The 18403-nt window shown below is 43.1% G+C and overlaps 1 protein-coding gene across 3 annotated transcripts in view; it reads right to left on the bottom strand.

Annotated features, from left to right (window-relative positions):
- The window catches only part of LOC5519289 (C2 domain-containing protein 3), a 42395-nt gene that overhangs the window by 17206 nt on the left and 6786 nt on the right, over positions 1-18403 (bottom strand). For all 3 annotated transcript variants that reach the window (XM_048733234.1, XM_048733235.1, XM_048733236.1), the window contains exons 11-25: positions 14795-15083; positions 12848-12963; positions 12657-12775; positions 12174-12320; positions 10732-10901; positions 10028-10259; positions 9327-9425; positions 9140-9226; positions 8357-8461; positions 7947-8029; positions 7733-7779; positions 6946-7080; positions 6227-6468; positions 5465-5722; positions 4990-5255 (exon numbers count right to left, since the gene is read on the bottom strand). In XM_048733234.1, coding sequence (XP_048589191.1) covers positions 4990-5255; positions 5465-5722; positions 6227-6468; positions 6946-7080; positions 7733-7779; positions 7947-8029; positions 8357-8461; positions 9140-9226; positions 9327-9425; positions 10028-10259; positions 10732-10901; positions 12174-12320; positions 12657-12775; positions 12848-12963; positions 14795-15083 — 2395 coding nt within the window. The remainder of the gene's footprint in view (positions 1-4989; positions 5256-5464; positions 5723-6226; positions 6469-6945; positions 7081-7732; positions 7780-7946; positions 8030-8356; positions 8462-9139; positions 9227-9326; positions 9426-10027; positions 10260-10731; positions 10902-12173; positions 12321-12656; positions 12776-12847; positions 12964-14794; positions 15084-18403) is intronic.

Genomic DNA, 18403 nt, shown 5'->3' with positions numbered 1-18403 from the left:
AGAGATAAATACTGCGTATTATCATCCTTTCAGGTGGAAGCGGTAGAAAGGAGCCAAAGTCAACATTAATTTGGTTAGTTAACAAACACTATGGCCAAAAAGTCAAGAATAAAAATTGACATTTAAAAGAGGACATTGTTTGTGAACGATTTGCTTTAAAAACTCCTATTCTAATTTATTTTTGTTAATAAGATATAGAATTGATTTTCAACTTTGGTACCTAATATTCGGAGAAATAAAAAAAATCAATTAGTATGTTTGGCCGATTTCCTAATCCTCTCACTTTCGGATGGGCCAACGAAGAAACACTATCGAATAGAAATTGACTTAATCTAATGGTTGAAGTCCTTTCGTAGTTTCGATTTTCTAGAAATAAAATAATAAAGAATCTCCTCTTTCCAAAACAACAAAATATATAAGGCAGTCACACCCCTCTCTGCAAAGGTAAAAATGCTTTTTGTTTTGTTCAAAAGTTAAGAGGACACCAGACCTTTCTGTAAGCACTAAAGCTCTAAACCTTATAAGAGCTTTTACGGTAGGAGAGTCACACATTGCACACCAAACTTCTAGGGTGGCTTCAGACATTTCCAATTTCTCAGCAAGGCTCATCTCTGCCTGGTTGCCACCGTCCTTCCTGGACTCAGAAAGAGGAATTGGAACCTCCACATGGTGATTGAATTCTGGGGTGAATTTGGAAACTTTCTTACGATTAACTATCGAAAACTAAAATTGAAAGTGAAGTAGTACGGGAGGGGGGGGGGGGGGGGAATTCGTGAGTTAAAAGTGCTACTAAGAGAACGATAACAAGTGGTGGGGGGAAAGAAAGTTCTTAGATTTGCAGAAACTGGTGATGAGGACAATTGTCCTTGAACAGCACTAAAAGCAATAAGAAACAATCAAATTCAATCTAAAAAAAAATTAAGTGTCTGTCATATCATGGGAATAAAATGAAATTACTGTCGAGCACATAACCTGATATATTCTAGCAGTTTCCGGGAACAATAAATATTACCTATCCGTGTAACAATGAATTAGGAAAGCCCGAAAACATTTTGAATTATACTTGAACAAGCTCTTTCGCATCACAAAAGTATACAACCCAACCAACGCAATGTAATGACCAACGTTTGGACGGTCGAACGTGTCGATTCTGACAAGGAAACTAGCCACTTATAGATATTTTTATTTCTTGTTAATATCAAAGCATATTTACTAAATATGCGGCATTCAGACATTCCCTGTGGGAATGAAAATCGGCGTATTCTCAGCTGCTTCAGCATTAGGATTCCGACTGTCAGAGGATGTACACACCTTGCCAGATACACGAGGAAAAAGAGGCCCAAAGTCAACAATGCCACTTTAAATGAGAAAAAAAGCCTGACGTTTGGTTGAATATTTGCGTAAGTTATCCCAAGATATGCAGAAATACTCGCATGTTGATTACCGCTAAGTGGCAGAAAAGTGCAGGTTAAGACTGGTTCTGTAAAATTTGAGTCGCATCGAATTATTGAGAAAAATTGGAATTCCCGCAAGGTATCGTGAAGTGAAGGTATCCGACCTTGGATGTTTTGTTGCATTTAACACGAAATAATGGCGACGGGGTTGACACAATAGCCAACATCCTGCCGTAAGGAATCTAAAAAGCTTAAAATTTAAGAGTGTTTTTGTGAGAAGTCAAATCAACAGAAAGGCAATAGAAGAGAATAAGGCTAGAAAAAGGCTAATTGCCAGAATTAAAACTGAAAAACAAAAAAAGGTAAGGAAGATTAAAGTAGAACATAGCTCATTTAGAGGTGAGCTTCACGGTAAAGAAAAAAACAGCAGCAGAACGATCGAGATGGATCTCCTTACCCAAACAAACGTTTCTCTTGCTTATAACGCCACAATGAGGTTTACTCCAACGTACCAAGGCCAAGGAATCCCGACGGCACAGAGAATTGCCTTTACGTGCGCTTACACCTTGATCATCTGCCTGTCTTTACTTGGCAATACGATGCTAGTGGCGATCATTTACAAGTTCCCTCGTATGCGAACAAGGACGAACTACCTGCTCATGAACGCTGCCATCTCGGATATCGCAGGGGTGGTGATTCTAGGTAGGACTATCTACGTGTTCGCCATGGACGATAAATCGTTCGACATCCCTGGCTGGCTTGGGGAAGCGCTGTGCAAGATCTTCCCATTCTTGAGAGACACCTCCATAATGGTCTCAGTACACAGCATGGTGGCGATCACATGTGACCGATTCTACGCCGTGGTCTTCCCGACAATGCAGACCCCGAGTCTTCTCCGAGCCAAGTTCGTAGTCCCGTTCATCTGGGTAACCTCCATAGCCTACTTTAGCCCATACTTCTTCGTATACCGCATAAGGGTCATATATAATGCTAGGTTCTGCTTAAGCGTGTGGGACGCACCCTTCGACCCTTTACAATCACCCAAGAAATTCCAACTTACGCTGATTGTAACAATGTTTATGATTCCGCTGTCTGTAATTGTCGTACTGTACACGGCCATTGCTATCTCCCTGCGTCGTCAAAAGATACCTGGGGTAGCGCAAGAGGAGAGCATAGCAAGACGCCGAAAGCGCAACAAGAAAGTATGCATCATGGCAGCAGTAATAGTCCTAGGATTTTTCATCTGCTGGGTTCCTTATCATGCCCTAACACTCTATATTTCCTACGTGTGGAAAAACAAACCACCGCGTCATGTTCTCTCATATCTACCGGTGATGTACGATATATTCGTAACCATGTCTTTCATGAGTTTCGTTATCAACCCGTATATTTGTTTTATGTTTAGCGAAAACTTTCGAAAATGCTTGAGGCAGATATTCTGCAGGAATCGTATCGGCCCAATAACAATTTCGACACAAGCGACACGATCGTTGCAAACTCGTGTGGCGGAAGCATCTCTCTAGATCGTCAAAAACGTGTGTGGATCTACTAGTACTAGGGGGATGCACAGTGAGTGAGTATAGCGGAGCGAGAGGTATATATTCATCCTATGAGGCTATTACTAGAGGTTATATTAGGTTTCTGCTCCTTCCAAGAAGAGATACTATTTGCTTGGATCAAGTATCACAAATTGGTGCTAATATCGCAGACAAGTGCGAATAGCGCACATTCGAGATGGTGATTTGACAGAATGAGATGTCTTCTTTTGACGACAGGAGCAAAAATGGCAAAGTTCAAACTGTAAGGTTGTGTTAGCTTATAATCGCGTGATTTTTTGCATAGAAGTTCCTTGTGTAATATAAACCCAAATAAACTTTAGTACTTTTTAGTAGATAATCCGTTCTTGAGATATTGCAATTTGTAAGACTCTGGATTTGTCTGAAACTGCCGAATTTGGGCGAAATTGCTACTTTTTTCATGATTTATGGCAACTTTGCTCAATCATATCTCAAGAACGAATCATCTACCAAAAAGTACCAAAGCTTATTTTGTTTTAAATTACCCAAGGAACCTCTAGGGAGATTATCAACAAAATATAAGCTAAAACAACCTTACAATTTGAATTTTGCCATTATTTGCTCCTCTCCGTTTTGACATGGATTTTATCAGGATAGGTATATGACATCTCTATCTTTTTTCTCTTTTTGTACGGGACGTCTCCTAGATGCGATTTCGATATGCGGGCTTTGCTATGAGAGGACAGCATACACCTCTTTCAAAGAAACGTTGTCAGTCAAAATGGCGAATGACAAAGGTAGTTTTTTAGCACGCTGCTTAGGGGTAAAATTATTTGGAACAAATAAAGACGAGTGATGTGATTCATCCATATTTCCCTGCACTTTCCTGCACAAATAAGACAACTCTTATGGTATTTCTCCATAACAGACCTGCCATTTGCGCTGACAGCGTATTCTAAGATGGGCACCCCAACCCGGGATAGACCCAAGATTACAAAGATAGAGTGTTAGGAAAATAGGGTTGAGATCAAAAACTTTTATCGGTGGGTTCATATAGATGTAGCTTTAAATCAAAGCAAAATCTTTGAGATCTTATAGATATGCCCAGGTAAGCATCAGCCTGTAATTCAAATTCTAATTCAAAGCAGTTCAACCGATCATTCTAATCATTTAGTGCGAAATTACATATCCTACAATTAAAAACGATATTACAAAATACGGCGGTTCACGGCGGAGATAAATACTGCGTATTATCATCCTTTCAGGTGGAAGCGGTAGAAAGGAGCCAAAGTCAACATTAATTTGATTAGTTAACAAACACTATGGCCAAAAAGTCAAGAATAAAAATTGACATTTAAAAGAGGACATTGTTTGTGAACGATTTGCTTTAAAAACTCCTATTCTAATTTATTTTTGTTAATAAGATATAGAATGTAATTTTCAACTTTGGTACCTAATATTCGGAGAAATAAAAAAAATCAATTAGTATGTTTGGCCGATTTCCTAATCCTCTCACTTTCGGATGGGCCAACGTAGAAACACTACCGAATAGAAATTCGGAATCTAATGGTTGAAGCCCTTCCGTAGTTTCGATTTTCTAGAGATAAAATAATAAAGAATCCCCTCTTTCAAAAAACAACAAAATATATAGGGCAGTCACACCGCCTCTTGTTTTGTTTAAAAGTTAAGAGGACACCTGGGGCTCGTTTCTTAAAACACCCGAGAACTCTCGGGCCCGAAAACGCTTAATTCCTTAAATTTGAAAAGCTAGCTAATTCCTATAAAATTTAAGGTATCTAAATGTGTTGAAATATCTTCAAACATCGTATTTTATCACAAAGAAAGAGATGATTCTCTTTATAGATGTAAAGATTTTGATCTTTCCCGAACTTCTCGGAATAAAATAATAAAGGAACTCCTCTTTCCAAAACAACAAAATATATAGGGCAGTCACACCGCCTCTCTGCAAGGGTAAAAGTGCTTCTTGTTTTGTTTAAAAGTTAAGAGGACACCGGACCTTTCTGTGAGCACTAAACCTTATAAGAGTTTTTACGGTAGGACAGTCACACATTGCTCACCAAACTTCTAGGGTGGCTTCAGACATTTCCAATTTCTCAGCAAGGCTCATCTCTGCCTGGTCGCCACCGTCCTTCCTGGACTCAGAAAGAGGAATTGGAACCTCCACATGGTGATTGAATTCTGGGGCGAACGATCTGGCCACGGTTCGCGTGGTGAACCTGGACTTCCTGGGAAATGGTAGTCTGACCACCACGTATCCGTTGATGCCCACGTCTGCAGGATAAGCCATGGAGGAGTTCGTTCGTGCCTGGTACGATGCTGCCGCCTGGAATAGTCAGAAAGGTTAATCAGGTATACGGTAAATACATAACGGGTTATCGTTGTAGTCTTCTTACCAAACAAAACGCATGTTCAGGTGCTGCTATAATTCTCAAACCAACATTGTATTTACCGCTGTATTGACATATGCAATTTCAAATGAGAAAAAATAGCAAAGAAGTGACCAATAGACATCACTCTATTTCAGCCCATTACCTTTAAGCCGCAAGCCCTTATAACATCAAAATTCAGGCAGACTTGGTCCGGGCGCGCTGTCAGCCCCTTAGTTGATAACGTGCTGTGGCGGTACTTGACAGTGATGTTCAGTAGACCCGTGTCCTGTACCATGGCCTGTCTGGACCCATCCTCGTCGCCAGGTATTACCACGAGAGGGAGGGAGAACGCCTGAACACTCGGCTCCCTTTGTTTTTGCATAGTCACCATGGCGCACAGCTTAGCGACGGGTAGACAACCCTGGGAAGTCAATCATAGTATATATCATCACTGGCATCATCACTAAAATCATCATCATCATCGTCATCATCCTTATCATCATCATCATTTCTACCACTGACATCATCACTTCAAGATCTCTCTTATCATTTATGAAACAAGTACCTTATTCCATTTTAATTTCAACTATTATCACAATCATCATTATTTTAATCAACCCTATAATTCACAGACATCCTCCTCCTTAACATCACCATGACCATTATCATTAACATCACTATCCTTGCATCACCATTATCAATATCATCGCCTATGTCGTTAATACCTACTATGGAACGCCCTTATTACAATGACATGCATCGCTATACATCCCCATGATCATAATGCAAAAGCACCACAAGTATCACCACTATAACCATCAAAAGCAATCAAGATCAGGGAGATCTCTGGCAAAATGCAATGTCAACAATAGGTAACACAAATTAACATCACTGCAGGTCTAATACTAAAAAAAAAGGAGATTACCTTAGCAACTAGTTGGTCTCTTATATTGGGGTAATAATACCGCCGCCACAGCTCAAATGGTATCCCAGACATGCCTGGGAGTGACCCCACCCCTGTCCAGGACCCGCTGAAGGCCGCCAGGAGGTACTTTTGTACGGGTAACCCACCAGGAAGCAGGAAGGTGTGGCGGGCGACGTCCTGGAAGGAGGGGTCTGGTACACACAGGGTCGTGGTGCTGCGGTGTGCCTTGAGAGAGGGGGTCACTGTGGATAGAATGCGCATTCATTAAAACTCTCAGGTCAGTCTGCTGATTACTTAGCTATGGAACGTTGGACCGTTCAGAAACGTGTCCAAGTGGCCTGTTCTTACTTTAATCCTTTACTTCGTCATAGGTGTTTGGTAAGGGTTGTGTTCTGCGTCGTTCCTGCGTCTGTTCATACCTTCGTCCTGTATGTCTTTGCTGCGTGTCTGATGAGGAAAGTGTTCTTACCTTCGTCCAGTCCTTCGTCGCTGCGTGTCTGATAAGGAAAGTGTTCTTACCTTCGTCCTGTACGTCGTCGCTGCGTGTCTGGTGAGAAAGGTGTTCTTACCTTCGTCCAGTACGTCGTTGCTGCCTGTCTGGTGAGGAAAGTGTTCTTACCTTCATCCAGTACGTCGTCGCTGCGTGTCTGATGAGGGAAGTGTTATTGCCTTTGTCCTGTGCATCGTTGCTGCGTGTCTGGTTTGGGAATTGATCATACCTTCTTCCAGTGCGTCGTTGGTGGGTGTCTGGTGAGGGAAGTGATACTGCACAAAGCAGTCCGTCTCGCCCCACACTGTGCTTCTGAACACTGACAGGCCCCGAATGTCCTCGACGACAACCTCAAACTGGTGCTCTACATGCCAGAAAAAACAACACAGGTATGCTTGGTAAGCTTGATAAGACAATTGGGTTTAAGCGCTACGGCTGTGAGGCACCGTTTAACATGGAAGCTGATGATGAATATGTAGGTTTTTTTTACTTTGTTCAAAGTCAGCCTACGTTGGCCAAAACAAACAAAAACCACAGGACTGGCAAGACCTGTTTATGGAAAGCAGACAATTGGGGGCATATGTGCTATGCCTAGTATATGACAGGCACTGCTGAGTTGGAAGGGTTTAGGCTTTTCTTTTAGGCGGCAAAAAGGGGGCCTGGGACGTTTGTAAGTCTAGATTAGAGAACGTTCAAAGCAAACACGTTTCTGGACGAAGGACGGCGAACTGCAGTGAATTGATTTTGCGTTAAACGCTACCGCATAGCTGGCAGGTTTCATAAGACTGTGTTACGGTACAGATACGTCTTCTTTTATTTGCTTTGGGAAAAAACATCACAAAAAAGGAAAACGTAAAACTTCCAGTTTTAATAATAAAACTACTTCGGGTTATTGTGATTTGGCTAATATAACAACAAGAACCGACTGCTGCTGTGTTCAGGGACAAACTACAGTTTGGTTTTAGGCAATTCTGTCAGTTCTACTCTTGGTAAAACAAAAGTTTTGAAACCATTACCGACTAATGAAGAGTCGTGGGAAGTCTTCTTGGCATCGTTTTGGTCACTAGAAGACAACCATACACCTTACATGACACATACTATCATTAATGTTCTATTTACCTCCATTTAATTTAGGGCAACATTTTGAAGAAACAAAAGAGTAAAAACAAAGAAAAACACCTTAGGTTCCTTATTACAGAAAGATATTCACGCTATCTGACAATCTCTTACCTCTTATTATCCAAGTGATGCAATGGCTTTTCCTGTGGGCTTGGCTTCTCAACAACGCCTCTTATCACTAATAAAGAGGAGATCTACAGAATGTCATCAAACAAGGGTTAGAATAGGTGCATCGTTGGCGACTTTCTTTTTTACTTATAATTTAGAATGTTTCATTTATACTTCGTTCTTACAAATATAGCAATAATTACCTGACGTCCATTACAAACTGAATCACTGTATTACCCAGGTGTTTTGCCTACTCGCCAATATGGCGGAAGAAGCTGCGATACATAGTGTATTTATCGTGACTTCCATATTGGATTGAGCGAGAAAGCGAGGAGCACTTGGCTCGCGTTTTCTATGACAAAACATTATCAAGTTCCTGCAAGCAGGGATACTTATGTTGTAATTCTAGTTACCTGTTCATCCGCGCCTACTGCCAACAGCACTTTGAGTTTTCCGTGTGAAGCACCAGTGAAGGGGTTGGTAATGTCGCACCACTCGTCAACACATACCACAGGGAACTACCGGGCAAACGATAAAAAGCATTGTTTAACTGGACAGACCACAGCCAAGCATGGTAAAAATAATAATTCTCTTAGAGAGGGGTGGCTGTTTCGGAAAATAGGTGCTCTGCGGAGGCTTCGTGGAACAAGGGAGATAAGACAACAAAAGGTTGAAGTTATATGTTTACGCCTCTCCAGGAACAGTGATTCCGCTGATGTTTCGAGCATAAGTCCTTCGTCGGAACAATTAAAAAGTCTGACGAAGAAGAGTTCAGCATAAAACTCATCTCCCTGATTTATCAGTTCGTCAGTACAATCAGTGGACAGTACAGTCAGTACATGATAGACAAAGTAGGGCGTTCTAGTAGAGGCGACGACAAAGGGGACGACGGCGGCAAAAAATAATAGAAAATCCAAAACCAACACGTGGGAATGCGCTCTGTCTGTTACATTTAAACCGTTTTCCACCGAACCACGACGTAAAACACCACGTGTCACGGTCTAGCTAAAGAAGAAATTGAAGGTTCTAGTCTTTCTTTGGAATATGAACTCTTGTTTTGTAGAAACTTAGAATTGAGCGTTTAGGGTGAAGGTACTTTTCTCGCGTCTTACGTCGAAACCGCCGCCGTCGTCGGTGCTAGAACCCTCTAGTAATGCAGCAAGGGGGTGGCAAGGGGATATCTGCACGAACGATACCTTGGATTTAAGGAGCGTTTTGGTGATCTTAGGGTCCCTGAAGGACAGATAAAGCTGATGAACAGACACCTTGATAATGCCGATCAACTACAACGAAAAATAGAAACAATAATATGACATAGCATAATCAAGAAGAATAAAATACTTTTTGGAGTAGAGTAACAGGCCTTATACTTTGATATTGTACCTGGTCTGTCTGGGGGACGCGTTTATTCCAAACTTCGACGACTATGAAGTTGTTGCACGCACGTTGAAGGAGTGTTGGGGTAAGCAGAACTGGGGCAACCTAAAAGAGAAAAAAAAACTGTGAAAATAATTTAAAAAAAGCTTATTGTTTAAACGTTATAATAGCATTCATGCGAAAGGAAATTATAATATAAGGAGAAGGGAATGGGCAGGAAAGTGGTTCAAATGTGAGTAGCTGTTTGGGTGCAGCGCAGTGGATAAAGGTTTATGTGGTGTCGCAATGTGGGGTGCTTGATTAGTTTGATCTCAAGCGCAGTAGATAATGGTTTATGAGGTAAGGTGTTACATTTGGGGCATTTGTTCTACCCGCCAAAACACAAGAATGACACGGCACCAAAAGTGTTCAATACTTCTGTCCGTTTCATAGAAGAGCAAGTGAAATTAGCGTGACATCCCGAGTCTTGGCAATAGAGTTTCTTTAAGGACTGTTGTACAATAAAATACCAATATGGAGAGGGTTGCATACCAGCTTAAGAATATATCATACGAAGTTGTATGTTGTACTGAAGAAATCAACGTACAACATTCAAATTCCTACAAATCCAACCCTGTGTTTAAGCATTTTAATGTTTAGCAGACCACCTAGTTGTTTAACAAGTTGCCTGCAAGTCTTTCTTTTTACTTATGAGCTACCATGCTCACCTGCTTGAAGCCAAATCGAGGATTGCTCGTGGTCCACGTGACCGCAGACTTGGTGACGTCGTCACACCAGAACATTCGGCATACCAAATAAGGGCTTGGCCTGCTTAGGGGGGAGTCGTGAAGGTCTTGAAGGATATCCTTTCCCTCGGGTATCCATAGCAAGGAATGCAAGGTGAACATCTCCGAGGTAATGGGGTCCACTTGATGAAGCTCACGGACATGTGGTGACGGCCTACAAAAGGGCGATTCATGTCATCGGATTATCTGAGGGGAAGTGTTCGTTAAATACTCTGAAATCTGATTTTGACACAGGACAGCGTTAAGTATTCAGGATTACGACTGTAATGTTATTAACAATACTTGTGTAAGAACAAATAGACATCGATGCTTATCATGGTAGTACTTTTGTTTATGTGTTTATGTATAGTTTAGCTTCGGTCGAACGATGGAAGTCTTTCGACGCGCGCTAGCGTGATCACCTTGAAAGTTTTGTCAAGTAAGCCATATAAAACCAATGAGGATGCGAGAGAAGCACTATCATCTGACTGACACGAGCCAGCTAGAGAGGCAAATAAATGCTTGAATGCGCATCAGAGAACGAAGGAATCCTCCTAGCTATGAAGCTAATGTGCGATTCGCACACGCTGCTTGGATGATTGGTGGCCACAGTATTAGAGCGCGTGGCATTATATTACTATTCTTACCCTCTAGGGAGTGGTGGTTTTGTTACCACTTGGGGGTTGTGGCTAGAGGACTCCGTCAACACAACTGGTTTGGAAATCGCGGACACAGATTGTATGGATGGCGTACGTATCGATACATTAGTAGGGAGTATGCTCAATTCTTTTCCATCCACTCCAAGCTCTACCTTAACCTAAAAAGTCAATCAACATGACATTGAATTAGCAATGCAGTAATTATTATAATGAAAGAGGGTAATATTCGGGTTCGGTTTGTTTCTTAGCAATAACAATACAGGGTGAAGGCAAACATTGTTACCGGCGCCGTCATCTTGCCGTCATCAGCAATGTGAGCGTCAACAGCATTATCAAAACTAGCTTAATCCTTTTAAGTGTCATAATCATGGATTGTTGACTGACCACCTTCTCCAGTAATAAATATTGGCTTATTGTTATGACCTGTCGACAAAGCACCTTATGTAACACAACATATAGGTGCCATAATTACGGACTGTTGACAGAGAAGCTTCTCCACCACTACATACAGGTGTCATAATTATGAACTGTTGACAAAACACCTTCTCCACCACTACATATAGGTGTCATAACTATGAACTGTTGACAGACCACCTTCTCCACCACTACATTTAGGTGTCATAACTATGAACTGTTGACAGAACACCTTCTCCACCACTACATATAGGTGTCATAACTATGAACTGTTGACAGAACAGCTTCTCCACCACTACATATAGGTGTCATAAATATGAACTGTTGACAGAACAGCTTCTCCACCACAACATATAGGTGTCATAAATATGAACTGTTTACAGAACAGCTTCTCCACCACTACATATAGGTGTCATAACTATGAACTGTTGACAGAACACCTTCTCCACCACTACATATAGGTGTCATAACTATGAACTGTTGACAGAACAGCTTGTCCACCACTACACATAGGTGTCATAACTATGAACTGTTGACAGAACACCTTCTCCACCACTACATATAGGTGTCATAACTATGAACTGTTGACAGAACAGCTTCTCCACCACTACATATAGGTGTCATAACTATGAACTGTTGACAGAACACCTTCTCCACCACTACATATAGGTGTCATAACTATGAACTGTTGACAGAACACCTCCACCACAACATATAGGTGTCATAAATATGAACTGTTGACAGAACACCTTCTCCACCACTACATATAGGTGTCATAACTATGAACTGTTGACAGAACACTTTCTTTACCACTACATATAGGTGTCATAACTATGAACTGTTGACAGAACACTTTCTTTACCACTACATATAGGTGTCATAACTATGAACTGTTGACAGAACACCTTCACCACCACTACTTATAGGTGTCATAAATATGAACTGTTGACAGAACAGCTTCTCCACCACAACATACAGGTGTCATAATTATGAACTGTTGCTGGATATGGGCTTACCTTGAGGGTAGCAACAGGCTCACTGAACAAGCGATTCTTTTCTTGATCAATAAAGTCTCCTTTGATAAGCACATCTGATGTATGACTCAGATTTCGCGATTGAAGAACTGTTTTCAGTGGAAGCACTCCAAACCCAATCTCAGCCGGCTATAAAGTTAAAAAAGATCAGTGACAAACACGTAAATCATCTTTAAATTGAAGAGGCCTTAAATAGGGTCTACTTTATTCTGTACTTTTGCCATTTGTCTATAGAGGGGTCAGGTGGAAACCACAGAAATGTATGGTTAGCTGGTAGAAATAAAACAATATTTTGAATTGCACATATGCTTTGCGCACAAGATCAACATAGGAAAAATGACACAGCAGTCCAAGCATTATCATCAGAAGAATTGCATACATAATTAGGGAATACCTTAATAGGGAGTCCATATTATGCATGCCCTTGCTCCGGTTCAAAAACTTTTATTGTATTAAAATACATACCTGTCGTTGGCCAGAATCTCTTCTGAAGACTCTAAACGTCAGAGCTAAAGACAACCATCTATCCACGATCGACGCGTTGAAAAATACTGGAAAAACTGAACGATGGGCGAAAGACACAGCTATGGAGTAAAAACAAAACACAATGTTAAAATAAATGATCCTAACAATCTAACAATCGCTACAATACTAACCGCTATTCTCTATCTTCTTGGATGCAATCCTTGTTATCTCACTAGCCAAGAAAACTTCTTTTCCGTGCTCCTTTTTAGATGACACTGCAGGAAAGCTGTACTCTACCAAAAAGGTACTAAAAAAAAACAAGGGTAGATAGGATGGATAAACAGACACACAGGCATGAGTAGATAGGATAGTTATCGAACAGAGAGTCAGAAAGAAAGACAAATACAAAAGCCGACTGATGAATGGGGTTGGCAGGAGGGACGGACAGATAGTGCCCAGGGACGGACAGGAAGTGTCCAGGGACTGACAGGAAGTGCCCAGGGACGGACAGGAGGTGCCCAGGGACGGACAAGAAGTGCCCAGGGATGGACAGGAAGTGCCCAGGGACGGACAGGAGGTGCCCAGGGATGGAAAGGAGGTGCCCAGGGACGGACACGAGGTGCCCAGGGACGGACACGAGGTGCCCAGTGATGGACAGGAGGTGCCCAGTGATGGACAGGAGGTGCCCAGGGACGGACAGGAGGTGCCCAGGAACTGACAGGAGGTGCCCAGGGACGGACAGGAGGTGCCCTAGGATGGACAGGAGGTGCCCAGTGATGGACAGGAGCTGCCCAGGGACGGACAGGAGGTGCCAAGGGATGGACAGGAGGTGCTCAGGGATGGACAGGAGGTGCCCAGTGATGGAAAGGAAGTGCCCAGGGACGGACAGGAGGTGCCCAGGGACGGACAGGAGGTGCCCAGGGATGGACAGGAGGTGCCCAGGGACGGACAGGAGGTGCCCAGGGACGGACAGGAGGTGCCCAGGGACGGACAGGAGGTGCCCAGGGATGGACAGGAGGTGCCCAGGAACTGACAGGAGGTGCCCAGGGATGGACAGGAGGTGCCCAGGAACTGACAGGAGGTGCCCAGGGATGGACAGGAGGTGCCCAGGAACTGACAGGAGGTGCCCAGGGACGGACAGGAGGTGCCCAGGGATGGACAGGAGGTGCCCAGTGATGGAAAGGAGGTGCCCAGGGAAGGACAGGAGGTGCCCAGGGATGGACAGGAGGTGCCCAGAAACTGACAGGAGGTGCCCAGGGACGGACAGGAAGTGCCCAGGGATGGACAGGGAGAACCCAGGGATGGACAGGAAGTGCCCAGGGAAGGACAGGAAGTGTCCAGGCACTAGGAAGTGCCCAGGGATGGACAGGAAGTGCCCAGGGATGGACAAGAAGTGTCCAGGCACTGACAGGAAGTGCCCAGGGACGGACAGGAGGTGCCCAGGAACTGATAGGAGGTGCCCAGGGACGGACAGGAGGTGCCCAGAAACGGACAGGAGGTGCCCAGGGATGGACAGGAAGTGCCCAGGAACTGACAGGAGGTGCCCAGGGACGGATCCGAGGTGCCCAGGGACGTACAGGAGGTGCCCAGGGACGGATAGGAGGTGCCCAGGGATGGACAGGAAGTGCCCAGAACCGGACAAGAAGTGCCCAGGGACGGACAGGAGGTGCCCAGGGACGGACAGGAGGTGCCCAGGGACGGACAGGAGGTGCCCAGGGACGGACAGGAGGTGCCCAGGGATGGACAGGAAGTGCCCAGGGCCGGACAGGAAGTGCCCAGGGACGGACAGGAGGTGCCCAGAAACGGACAGGAAGTGCCCAGGGACGGACAGGAAGTGCCCAGGAACTGACAGGAGGTGCCCAGGGACGGATCCGAGGTGCCCAGGGACGTACAGGAGGTGCCCAGGGACGGATAGGAGGTGCCCAGGGATGGACAGGAAGTGCCCAGAACCGGACAAGAAGTGCCCAGGGACGGACAGGAGGTGCCCAGGGACGGACAGGAGGTGCCCAGGGACGGACAGGAGGTGCCCAGGGACGGACAGGAGGTGCCCAGGGATGGACAGGAAGTGCCCAGGGCCGGACAGGAAGTGCCCAGGGACGGACAGGGAGAACCCAGGGATGGAAAGGAGGCAGCCTTACCTTGGCTTCATCTTCCCTCTGTCTTCATCCGTGTCTTGGTGGTGAAGCTGCAGACTGTCTATCATAATCCTGGCAGTGTTAGCTCGCCCTAGGGCAGTCAAGGTATCTGCACCGACTCGGTCAGCAAGGTCTGATGGAGATGTAGAGTTACCTCCAGTCGAGATGGGGTCTGATGATGTGGTGTAACTTGTTGTCACTGTGCTGTCTGAGGCTGTAGCCAAACTGCCTGTAGCTGTGCTGGGGCTGTTAGAAGGACTGCTTAGGGAGGTCCTTTCAGACGACACATCAGCTACAACAAAAAGAAGTTTTATTATAATTTACCTTAACGCTATTTTAGCATGATAACCTTATAAGATGAACAGTTTCGAAACGTGAACATTTCGTTTTTTGGGGACGTTTATTTCGCAAGACTTCATTTTCAATTTTTTGTTTGACACGAAGGGTCTACTACAACAATAATATATTTCAGAAGTTTACCATTTTAACGAACTTTAATGACTGAACCTGGTTATTCATGGTGTGGCGAGACCCGGACACCATCCAGTTTGGCCTTCCGAGTCTTGAGACCCGGACACCCTTCTAACGTATCCTTCCAAGGAATAAGGGATTTACGCAAGTTTGGTATAAAGACCTCTTGCAACTCACAAGCTGCCGGACCCAAAATCAGGCCTGGGTCGTTGGACTTGAGACCCGGACACCACCTAACGTATCCTTCCAAGGAATAAGGGATTCGCGCAAGTTTGGTATAAAGACCTCTTGCAACTCACAAGCTGCCGGACCCAGAATCAGGCCTGGCGCCCGTTTCTCGAAACTCCCGAGAATTCTCGGGCCCGAAAACTTTATTTTGCATTTTTGCTCAAAATTTCGCATGTTTTTCTTTTGGAGAACCGCTTTCATGTTTTAGAACAGTTTGAACTTCCTCTTGGTTCATATTCCAAATAATTTCGCTCAATAGGGCTATTTTCGAAGTTTTGCTGAAGCCAGATAGTTACCCGAATCTGCAAGGTCCAGAGAACTTTCTAAATATTTAAGCCATGTGAATTTCGGGCCCGATAAAATCGGGAAAGATCAAAACCTATAAATCTATAAAGGGAATCATGCTTTACATGGTAAAATACGATGTTTGAAGATATTTCAACACATTTAGATACCATAACCTTTATAGAAACTAGCCAGCTTTTCAAATTTGAGGAATAAATCTTTTTCGGGCCCGAGAATTCTCGGGTGTTTTGAGAAACGAGCCCCTGGACCGTTGGACTTGAGACCCGGACACCATCTAACGTATCCTTCCAAGGAATAAGGGATTCACGCAAGTCTGGTATAAAGACCTCTAACAACTCAATAGCCCATTAACCCATGGCGGACATCATCATAAGCTAAACTTCTTTCTGTAGCGATGATGATGATGTACCGTTTGGGAGATTCTTTTTTTAAAAAAAAACTTCGTAAACAAAAAGCGCATATCGTCCCATTAAATTAATCAATTTTCTTTTACTTGATTTGTCGCATCATTTAGTCTTTTAAATGAAAAAGATGCAAAACTCGAAAATATTTGAAAAAGCGCCATTTACAATTAATTCATTTGTAGCAATACAAAAAGAATGAAAAAACACAGGCATCATTGGTTTACTACTAATAAATTCTTTCCAATAAAAAACTTTAGAAACATTGTCTCTATCGTGATTGTACAGGTAACTAATTGGTTAATAATGTCGAACGTAAGACTCAACCTATTTCCTATTAGTTATGAAGAAGTCATATTTTAATTAAAAAAAGATCGGCTGTCGAGTCTTTAGGGTGTTATTTATTTATTTATTCAGCTTCCACTCAACTCAATAAAATGTAATATACTTGAAATTTATTTGCAATCAGAACATAGCCCCCCCCCCCCCCAACAAAAACATTATTTTAACATAATATTCCTTCAACATTAAAATTCAAAGTTTATCACAGGTATCAGAAAAAAAAGGTTGTTAAAACCGCCGTTAAGAGACATTATCATTCTATTATCAGTCACATCCAATATACACACTGCTTTCACAATTTTGAAATATTTTTCGCGTTTTCCGTTAATCATCGGAGTTTGTTAACGTAATCCACCGGAAGTAAAATGGTGACAATACGGCTTTAAAAGGAAGGTTAGAATACTCAACTTTGAAAGCCGAAATCCTAATAACGGGCAAACAATGAATTGAGGTTGTCACGAGTCTTTGACAGGTGTGATTACTTGGACTTTAGCTTAAAATGTTACGTAATAAATAAACCCAGTTCAAAGAAAGATAAGAACAAGAAGTGGCAACTACTCGAGCTGGAAAATCATTTGAGCGCCCCTAACATAACTACAACACACAAAGGTATTATGGCTTATTACAACAATGAATCTTCTTCGGACACATTATCGGTTTTAACCAAGATGAGATTGCCCGAAGGTATCGTGATAACCTTCGTGAACTCTCTGGCACTCCTTGTTTTTCTGAGCAAGACTTTTCGCGTGAACAAGTCGACCTACCTTCTCGTCAACCTGACAGTGGCAGATCTACTTGTTGGACTGACATTAATCATCATTGGAGGTTATGATTTTGGAGGGGATAAAAAGGATAACGTTCTAAACATGTTTCGCAGGATAAACATTGTCTCGGCTATGTGTTCATTGTTCACGTTTACCGTCATCGCAGTCGAGAGAGCGTATGCAATCCTAGCGCCTTACAGACATCGCCAGTTGGGAAGAAGGCCTTACCTTTGTTCCATTGCTCTCGCATGGGTCGCCCCATTAGGCGCTTACATTGGATTTATCTTTGAATCGAATGGAAAGATCATTCAGGGTATGATTGCACTTATCTTTGTGATTTCGTCCCTCGCAGTAATAATGTCTTGTTATCTGGCAATTTGGATCAGAGTAAAGTTCAAAAGGAATTTCAGTAATGGAAGGCAAAATGTCAGTAATACTAAACTGGCGGTGACGCTGTTTCTTGTCACTGTGGCATCTCTTCTCTGTTATTTGCCGTTTTCTGCAATCCTTATACACTTTATTTGGATTGAAATGGAAAGTAGTCCAATCATCGATTATTTCGTCCCCCTCCTTTACGCGAACTCATTCATTAACTTTGTCCTTTATTCACTTCGAATGCCGGACTTTAGAAGGCAGTTGTACAAGCTAATACGACAGTGTTTCCCAGTTAGAAACTGTACAATTAGTAAGATGCCGCAAGGTCAAGACATGGACCATAGAAGTGACAGGAACCAGAGTTCTACAAAAAGAGAGCGTGCACAAGCATCTCAAGATAGTGTCTTTGGAAGACCCGCAATTATCGCAATAAGTAACATGCGATCACCTCGAAGATACGCCCTTGATTCTAGAGAGAAGCAAGCCAGAAGACAACCTGCAGTAATTGCAATAAAGCACATGCAATGACATGGAAGATACACCCTCTATTCCACACAGCAAAACGAGTAAAACAGGTTTAATTTAGACGAGTCTAAGACAAATCCCTCAGTGATTCCAATAAATCACATGCAATCACCTCAGGAAAACGAAGCGCTCAATTGAGGAAAGCTAACATAAGACAGAAGGAGCCCGCAATAAGCAAATCAAGGCAAATCAAGACACCT

This window comes from Nematostella vectensis, chromosome 10, assembly GCF_932526225.1.
Source record: "Nematostella vectensis chromosome 10, jaNemVect1.1, whole genome shotgun sequence".
Taxonomy (NCBI): Eukaryota; Metazoa; Cnidaria; class Anthozoa; order Actiniaria; family Edwardsiidae; genus Nematostella; species Nematostella vectensis.
The sequence above is the reverse complement of the archived record's forward strand: the minus strand, read 5'-3'. Positions and strand labels throughout refer to the sequence as shown.